At 42.8% G+C, this 9,761-nt stretch overlaps 1 protein-coding gene across 1 annotated transcript in view; it reads left to right on the forward strand.

Moving 5' to 3' along the window:
• The window catches only part of TMEM63A (transmembrane protein 63A), a 32,203-nt gene extending 22,732 nt beyond the window's left edge, over positions 1-9,471 (forward strand). The window contains exons 18-24 of the mRNA XM_032103315.1: positions 169-231; positions 1,096-1,258; positions 2,112-2,217; positions 3,185-3,352; positions 6,626-6,741; positions 7,707-7,769; positions 8,366-9,471. Of these exons, the coding sequence (XP_031959206.1) occupies positions 169-231; positions 1,096-1,258; positions 2,112-2,217; positions 3,185-3,352; positions 6,626-6,741; positions 7,707-7,769; positions 8,366-8,536 (850 nt within the window). The 3' untranslated portion in view covers positions 8,537-9,471. The remainder of the gene's footprint in view (positions 1-168; positions 232-1,095; positions 1,259-2,111; positions 2,218-3,184; positions 3,353-6,625; positions 6,742-7,706; positions 7,770-8,365) is intronic.
• Positions 9,472-9,761: the final 290 nt, after the last annotated feature.

The following is a 9,761-nucleotide window of genomic DNA, read 5'->3' on the forward strand; positions in this document are numbered from 1 at the left end:
TTTTGTCTTATTTCCAGCTATCAGTACCTGTGACAGAGCCAAAGTAGTGTTCAGATTATTTGATTAAATTCTCTCAACTATCTTGATTTAAACTACTTGAAAAGAGAAGCTATTTTAGACAGTGCTAAGATGTGGGAGACTGAATTACATTCACCATCTTTCTTCCAGCCTTGATTTTTTTTTCCGCTGGCTGTTTGACAGAGAATCGTCTGATTCTGCAGTTAGGCTGGAGTAAGTATTAGCTAAATAATGTTCCCTCTATGCTATTCCTTTGTAAAGGAATACTTAGGACTTACATTTTTTTTTTTACTCTTTACTGGACTTGGTTAGTGTTTATTAGAATTTGCTCAGGGTTGCTACTCTGGGATGATGTTGAGTTGCTGAATAAGGGGAGGAGACAATAAGGTTGGACATTAGGAAGAATTCCTTCACAGAAAGGATGGTAAGGTATTGGAACTGGCTGAGGATTGTTGCCTATCATGGACAGGGGATCTTCCCAAGGATTACAGTGAGACCAAATAACTGCAGCAGTTCTCTTTCTGTAATCCAGTGCATCTTGATTTTAAGGAAAATGTATGTTTTTACACACATTGCATTGCAAATTTGCAGGTATTGGTTATTTTCAGCTCTTGTGCCTGTGCCTGGAGGGAAAGAATAGAATGCAATTGTTAGGATATAGGTTTCCAAATGCTGTTTCAAAATTAGTAACAGGAGGACAATTAGGAGTTACTAAGTTAGGAGAGATGATTATTCTGTTGCAGTCTTATTTCATCTTGTGGCAGGTTGCTGTTGCAGACATCAGATGATGCTCTTGTCTGCTGTCAGCCACCCATCAGGCTGCTGCATCTTTTTGTGAACAGTTTATTCCTCATCTGAACTGCAACTCAGCCAGGCTCTTATATACTACACTGGCTGCTTTTATAGCTCTGCAGTATTCTTTTACAACAAGGTTATCACAACTCTTCTGGCCACTTCCTGAGGTACATAGTGCTTATCCTGATGGTAAGAGATCTCCAAAGGCAATAGGGATAGATTGTATACCTCCTGTGTTTGCTTATCTTCCTCCCAGTCAGTGTCTGGTGTCTTTCCTGGCAGATGTGTCTTCCTGCCTGACCAGGGAGCCTTCTTTGTGAACTATGTGATTGCCTCTGCTTTCGTGGGCAATGGGATGGAGCTGCTGCGCCTGCCAGGCCTCATCCTCTACACCATACGCATGATCATGGCCAAGTCCACAGCAGAGAGGAAAAACATCAAACAGGTATTGGAGCTCCTCCTTAGCAGGAGGCAACTCAGTGATCGATCCTTGTCAGAAACGGTGGGAGCACCCATCCTTCACACCATTAACTATCATCTCCTGACGTTTGTGGTTTTTTAGCCTTTGTTTTGCTTGTCCACGACAGGTTCATGTTCCCTTCATTTGCAGCACAGATAACAGGGAGGGAGTTATTCAAGTCAGAGATGGTCAAAAATCAAACCTCAAGCTCTGAGCTTCAGGTATCAATCTCTTCATAGCTCTAAGTCAGAGTTTTATGATAAGGATTTTATAGAATAGTTAATGATTTTATCTTGTAGTCTGAACTTCAGGGTTTTTTTTAATTCAAATCGGTCTAGAGTTAGTTTCTTCTGTCAGCCAGCAGGTGTGAACAGCTTGCTTTAATCTGAACATACACCTAGCAAAATATGTATTTTTTGCCTGTATTCCATTTTAAGAGGTGGACTTCCAGGTGATGTGTCATCCCTATAGTTTGAAATTCCAGGTGTTACAATGGGAACTTAAGCCTGTGTACAGCTGCCACAGTGAGGTGAAGGTTCTGAGTCTGGCACAATTATTTTCTGCTTTGTGGTTTTAAGGGGCTGCTTCTTGTGGATGCAGATTCCCTGAGAAATTACTTTAAGGCTATGAAAGAAGCAGCATCTTTTCTGTATGTCCAGATAATAAAAACACATAATACTTCATCTAATTACATCATTTCTGCCTCTTAGGGAAATAACTGATCTCTCAGGGGGAGAGAATAAGAGAAGGTGAATTGTTGCTTTAGTGAATCTATTCTTAACTCCTGACACATTGATGGATGACTTGAGAGTTTTGGATGTTTTGTTTTTGTTCCTAGCAACAGGCATTTGAATATGAATTTGGAGCAATGTATGCCTGGATGCTGTGTGTGTTCACTGTCATCATGGCCTATAGCATCACGTGTCCCATCATTGTCCCTTTTGGTAAGTTTTCCAGTGAGCACTGTGGGAGTGAGATGGGGCATGTGGGAAGGTTGGAAGGCCCAGCTCTGCATTCTTATTCCTGTTCAAATGCTGATAATTCTTAGGACTTGGATCCAAGTTTCCTTCCCTTCTTGTCGAAGAACACCGAAAAAGATGATGAATTACTTAGCTCTTGTATTGCCTTTAGAGGTTGAAAGTGTATTTAATGTCTATTAGATGTTTATTTTATTTCTCAAATTTGAGTGTACTGGCTCTGGTGTTGAGAGGTTTAGATCAGACATAAGTAGTACTAAATAATTTTATATAGTTGGCATTTTCATTTTCTAATCCAAAACTTTACAGAGCTAGATACAAGATAATTATCTAAATTAGATACTGTTCAGAACTGGTTCAATCAACAACCTTATTACTGGGAGAATGTGGCCAATTTTTATGTAACAGTGTAATTGATATTTACTTCCATTCTGTTTTGTATGCAGTTGTAAATAATCTGAATGTGCCATTGCATCCCAGAGCTGTTGCAATTCATAGCTGCCACAGCAGTTCCTGGCTGTTTGTTTGGATAAGGAATAGCTGACTTGAAATCCACTCATGAATCTGGTGAAAGCCGAGAGGGAGAGGTTAAGCCACTGTCAGGCCTTTCTTCCTCACCAGCACAGTGGAAGGAGAGTTAGGAAGTTTTACCTACTGGCTTGGCCTCATGTGCCAGCACTCAGATGGAGCTCTGGGCTCTCCCTGGGAGCACAAGAGGCACCACAGAGAAGTGTGTGGAGAGGGGAGGGATGGGGGTGCAACAGCCTTAGCAGCAGGTGCTGTCGTGCAGCTGTACCCTCCTCGTGTTTGGGCTGTACCCACCACTGGTATCTACATTTCCACTCACTTGGATAGTGTAGATCTCCTCACAGAGCTGCTGCTTTTTATCAAACCTCCAACAACCTCTGCTTGGCTCTCCTGCTTTCCCTGCCAGGTTTGATCTACATCCTCCTGAAGCACATGGTGGACCGTCACAACCTCTACTACGCCTATCTCCCTGCCAAGCTGGAGAAGAAGATGCACTTTGCAGCTGTCAATCAGGCCCTGGCAGCTCCAATCCTCTGCCTTTTCTGGCTCTATTTTTACTCCTTTGTGCGGCTGGGTAAGTATTACCTGTTTCCACCTAGAAGCTGCTCCCAGCTCTCTTGCCAGCTTCCCTGAATAGGATGTGAAGTTTCACAAGCTTTGCAGACTTTTCTTTTTCCTTCCCTAAAGGGGAGGTCATGGTGGTTGCCTGTGGGACTGAACTACACAAGATTTGCATAAGGGCCTTTGATGGAGATGGCTGATATATTAAACTGTTACCATGAGGCTCCATGTTCCTTCATTTCACAGGACATCATGTATTCCTTAAATCAGGATACTTGGAATTGGCCAGTTGGGCTGTGAAGTGACAGTAAGAATCATTACATAAACCAAAAATCTATTCAGAATTAGCTCTTTGTAGTAAGATGATCACTGGCTTCACTACCTGCATTTGTGTAGCCTGGGCATAAGTTTAATTTGCTTGGGTGAATTGGTTGCTGCCATCACTCAGGAAAAATGCTAAAATATTGGCTGATGCTAGTCCTCGTGTGTTCTACATCATCCATCAAATTTTACATGGAAGACTGCAGTGAGATGATGACTCTCTTCCCCACATTGTAGTTTAAAATATCATGGGTTTTGTGTGTAATTTATTTTTAAAATAGGGACATTCTATGTTTTGCAAATACTTGGCATTGATAGTATTGGCTGTGCTGTACCAACACCTTTGATGTCAGAAAAGGTAAGAAACAGCGTATGGGTTTTTATCCATGATACAGCAGGAAGCATTTGGCATGGAATGGGGGTGTCAGTGATGGTGGAAGAGTCAAGTTTCCCTTCTTTAGAAGGAAGCTCCTGATATCTAACAGCATTGTGCCCTCATGGCAAATGATCATGTTTGCATGGTGTTTTCTAGCATACCAGTAGTCAGAAAGGTATTGTTGGCAGGCTGTCATCTAACTTTAGGGGTAGGGAAAGCTCCCTGTGGAGGTAAGAGGCACTTGGAACTATTGCTTCAGGCTGTCCTTGGATTTTAATAGGTTCTGCATTACTTGTATGTTTGACAGCTTGTTTTTTTCCCTTGTTTTGAGAGCTGCTTTTGCAACCAGGAAGACCAACAAATCTGTGTCCTCTAAATTAACAGGAGAATTTCTAGACCATGCTTTAGAAAAATCACCTCCAAGGGCTCAGCATCTGATCCACCTCTAATTATTAGGAAGGAAATCCTGGTGAAGTAAAAATGAAATCTTTTATTATAATGTTTTCTAGTTCTGCATGGTAAAACCATTATTTGTCAGGGACCTTAATAATGGAAAACACAGGCTGGATTACTGTGTTTGGCTTGGGCAGTGTAGAGGACCCTGCTTACAGGATGTTGTTTGGTGGTTTGTCAGTGCACAGGGCAGTCTGAGAGGTAGGAATTTGATACGTTGATTTCATTGCCATTGATTTCATTGCTCCTTCTAGTGCCAAAAAGAAGGAAGGAAGGAAGGGTAAGAGAGCTCTGCTTCCTTATCTGCAAAATAGATCAGTTTATGGTGTAAAGCTTGATTGCTTGGTCACTGGCTTGTATAGTCGGCTTGATATGGGTGTTTCAGTCTGGTTGCAGAGTCCAGTGACAGTACTCTTGTTTCTCACTCCTTATATATTAATGTAAGCCTGGAAGGACCCCTCTCCCAATTCTCAGGGTCAAATACCACCTGCCTGCATACTGAAGGTGATAGGCTGTACTGGTGTCATCTTTCTCCTTCTCAGTGCCTGTATTCCTCCTCAGCTCTTATGCCATCCATCTGTCCATCCATCCATCCATCCTACACCTGCAGCACCACTGGGCCTCTCACCACAGAGGAAGTGAGGTCCTATCTGCAGTTCAACCTCCATCTCCTGGGGTAGTCACTTGAATCCCATGTTCTCCAGAGCTGTTGACAGGCAGGAGTTCTGAGGACACAGTGCAGGGGAAAACTGATGTAGGAGACTTTTCCTTCCCTAGTCTCTGCTGTTTGTCTTGTGGTTTACACCATACATTGGCTTTGGTGTAGACACACCTCACCATCTGGTAAATACTTGTGTAACCTGTGCTTATAAAAATAACCTCCTCTGAAGGACATTCCAGAATACCCATAGGGAGGTTTTTTCACTTCCTTTTTTTTGGTTTGAATAGTGATGTGTTTGTAGGGCTTTTCTTGGTTTTGTTTTTTTTTGTGTGTGTGGTGTTTTTCCCCTTGTGAACAGACCTGTGCAGGGCTTCTATAACCTGCTAAAGTGTAAAACTTGTCTATTCTGTGCCACTGCTTATGCTGGGGTTACCACAAAAATGTCTGAGGGTTGGTGTTGCCTCTTTTGTCTGAAGAAGCTTGGGAACAGCTAGGGTTTGTAGTGATGTTTACTTTTTCCTGTTATCCTATTCAAGTCATCTTTACTGCAAAATGAGATTAATTTCTTTAGAATATTCCCCTAGTGGATCTGGAAAATAAGACATCACTGTAATCTTTAATACTTTTTCCATACTAGGCAACCATGTCCTTTCCTATAATTTTATTTGCACACTCTTTGAACTAAAACTTACCTTTCAGCCTAGTTCATATTTACTGTTTCTTCTCTTGATCTTTTTCCTTGGATTCTTCCCAATTCTGTCCCTATTTTATTATAGACAAGGCTACTCAGCTGAAGGCTCAGTAGCACTGAATTATTTTGTATAGGTGCCAGAGACTTGTCTTGTTTTTTCATTTTCCTCTCTTCCTGTGTTCTTTGATACCATCCCACTATTGACTGCTTTCCAGCAGTTGTATGCTGCAGTGCTATTGTTATCCCTCACATCTACATTTCATTTTTCCTTCCAAATTGTACTTATTTACTGTTTTCTGCATACAGTTTTATCTTGCTGTTGGTTTTTTTGTTTTGATCCTTTAAAGCAAGTGGGGTGGTCTTATCTACCAAGATCATTTTGATTCTTCTCCTCCCTTCATACCTTTGAGCTGTTTGCAAACCATCCAGCTTGGTACCACCATCATGATTAATCAATGTAATTAATATTATATTTCACAGATCATTAATGAAAGTATTTAAGAAGGGAGTGCAAATGGATGAATGAGGGAGGAGGAGAATCACTGTGAGTCTTGTCTATCATTTAAGTATTACAGCAACATTTCTTGGCCTCTAGAAGTGGGAGAAGTTTGTGTATAATGACATTCTCCTGTTTGTGGCTGGAAGTCGGCTGCCCGTTCCTCTAAGGAAAAATAAAAAATCCATGAGGCTTCTGAAAAAGAGGGAGATAAATAAAGGCTTGTTTTGGTTCTGTTGGTTTTTTCTGCTATGCATTTTTATATTTATTCTCTGAATATTTTTCTAGGTTTTAAAGCACCTACAACGATGTTTACCTTGCTTGTTGTCAACATCACTATTGTTATTTGCTTGGCTTACACTTGTTTTGGCTGTTTCAAGTACCTGAGTCCACTGAATTACAGGGTAAGTGATGGATACCTGACCTTTCAACACCTACCTGTGTGCTTGATGGAGCACCAGCTGTTCCTGTGGGGTTGTCCATGCCTTCCTGCTGGCAGTGTCTGTTCACAAAGGCTCTTGGTAAGATGGCTGAAGAGGGCCTGTAGTGCAGGTAGGCTGCCTGGCAGAGTGGAATGTCTCTCAGTGTCTGCAGGAAAGTCTCTCAGTGAATTTGAGAGAAAATAGCAGTATGGAAAAAGTATCCTGGGCTGCATCCCCAGCAGCGTGGGCAGCAGGTTGAGGGAGGGGATTCTGCCCCTCTGCTCTGCTCTGCTGAGACCCCACCTGCAGAGCTGCATCCAGCTCTGGGGTCCCAGCACATGGACCTGTTGGAGCAAGTCCAGAGAAGACAACCAAGATGATCAGAGGGATGGAGCACCTCTGCTATGAGGGAAGGCTGAGAGCAGTGGGGGTGTTCAGCCTGGAGAAGAGAAGGCTCCAGGTTGACCTAATTGCAGCCTTCCAGCACCTGAAGGGAGCCTACAAAAAAAAAAAGGTGGAGAGAGACATTTTACAAGAGTGTTTAGTGACAGGGCAAGGGGGAACGGCTTTAAACTGACAGTAGGTTTAGATCAGATAATAGGAAGAAATTCTTTGCTGTGAGGTTGCTGAGACACTAGCACAGGTTGCCCAGTGATGTTGTGGATGCCCCATCCCTGAAAGTATGAAAGGCCAGGGTGGATGGAGCTTGGAGCAACCTGGTCTGGTGGCATCCCTGCCCATGGCAAAGGGTTGGAACTAGATGATCTTTAAGGCCCCTTCCAAGCCAAACCTTTCTATGATACTGTGTAGAAGGATTGTAGGAGAGAGTACCAGCCCTGCACTGAGATCCGTCTGTGCAGGTTTTGGGTGCTCATGATCTGTGTGTATGGTTTTCACTCACCAGTTTGATATTCTCTCTTTCTTTCCCCACCTGTTGCTGGTTACAGATAGACGACACACAAGGTGAAAGAGGAAAAGACACAGATGTACCAACAGTCCCAACATCTTCTGTAAGAAGCTAAGAGTTACTAATACTCCCTTATGTTTCCTAGAAAAACTTAATTTCTCACCCTGCTTACCCAAGAGCTTGTGTAGGACATATTAGTCTGAATGGACTGTGGGATTTGCCATCCCATGTGGGACCAGAGAGTTCTGCAGCTGGGCTCCTTGCCTGCTCCCACGCGGTGTCCCAGAAGTACTTTCGGCTGCCATTTTAGGAGTAGTTGAGACACGTTGCTTCCAGCAGCTCTGTGTGCTGTGTTCTGTGCCCTGCCCCAGACAGAGCCTCACATCTGGACAGCTGCCAGATGCAGTCAGTGGCCACTGCTTTGATTCTGAAAGCTGTGACGTGTAGCAGGTGTTGCTTGCCATGCCACTGAGAAGGATATAGGACTGAGGTAGAAGGAAAGGCCTTGTGCCACAGTCAAGAGGTGCAGGTGAGTGTTGCACCAGGAAGCCTCCAGCAGGGTGCAAGCCTGAGGTGTTAAGATGAAGAATGGGAAAAGGAGGTTGAAAAGAAGAGTGACAAGGGGAAATATTATCCTGGGTGAGTTACCCCAGCGTTGTGCTTTGAGAGACCACTAAAACCCTTCACTTGTGATTTCAGATGTACGTCCCCCAGGTTTTGCGTCCTCATCCTACAGAAAGGACGGTGCTGGCCCCCACGGAGCAGCAGTCGTATGGCACCATGGACAACACTTGCTCCCAGGCAGAAGGAATCGTGAGCTATGCCACTGGACCGGCAATTGTGGATCAGGCATCGAGAGCTTCGCTCTGAGTGCCGAGGACTAACACAAGGTGGAGCACTTGGCCCAGGTTTAGGAGAACTCATTCCCTGCCACCTCCCACTAAGAGTTAGGTGTTATTTATGTATTCCTGCCTGCAGAAGAGGTACAGAAATAATTCATTGTGTGGTCTGCAGCTGTGCTGGGAGGTTAAAAAGCAGATGCCTTGGGACTGATTGTTTTCCAGGCTGTCTACACACGTTGTGAAACAAACAAGTTGAACACGGAGATGCTGATCCTCAGGGACTTCACTTATGCTATCTCATCACTTGCCTCATGAAGATAACTTATGCTGCATACAGATAACTGGTCACCAAAGCCAATGCAGCTTTAGAGCTGTCATTTATTTATTCAAAATAATTCTTCCCTTTTTAAAAACCCCCAACATTTATTATTTATAAACCTCTTGGGATGTGTTAAATCCTGAGACAATGCCACTTTTGATGAAAATGCTGTTTGCATGGGTGCTGAGAATGGTGTGTGGGAGTCTCTCCTCTTGTCACCCAAAGTAGTCAGCGTAGTCTTGATCATGGTACTTTTTTTTTCTTTGAAATAGATGAGGGATTACTGTGCACTTGGATACTGAAAGTACCAAAGCAAAAAGACTGGTGTAAAGAAGGGAGTGATTTATCTGATACTGTTTTTATATATTTTTGGAGGGCATTTAGGTTGTTAGTTTCTGTTCACTATTTTTAAGGGCCTTCCACAATGAAAGTTCACCTGCCAACAATAAAGGATGTAAACATTTTATCTCTTTTAATCTTGGGTTAAAGTTACAGATCTCTGGGTTTTCTCTGTAGTGCCAATTATATGAGTTGGAAGATACTAAGTTTTTTAATTATGTAGTAGGTGCTAATCTATTCCGAAGTGCAATGTGTCAAAGCGTAACTAATAATCACAGAGCAATAAAACACTGAGTTTAGAATACTTTCAGGCTATCTTGATTTATTTATTCTTTTCTCTGTGTGTTGAAACAGTCCTTTTGCTGGCTGCCTCACAGCATGGTCATGAACTCTCTATAAGAGCACTGCCACAAGCCTTAGAATGACAGTATGTCCCATGAGGAATTTGAATACTTTTGCATTTCTCTAGGGGATGAATCTTGGTGGCCTTTGGGTAGGAGAATCTTTTGGCCCTCTGTTTCCTTGTTAATAATAATAATAAACAGTTAAACTGTTATTTCCTGAATTTGACCTTTTCTAACATGTCTGTAAAGAA

Source organism: Corvus moneduloides, chromosome 3 (genome assembly GCF_009650955.1).
Source record: "Corvus moneduloides isolate bCorMon1 chromosome 3, bCorMon1.pri, whole genome shotgun sequence".
NCBI lineage: Eukaryota > Metazoa > Chordata > Aves > Passeriformes > Corvidae > Corvus > Corvus moneduloides.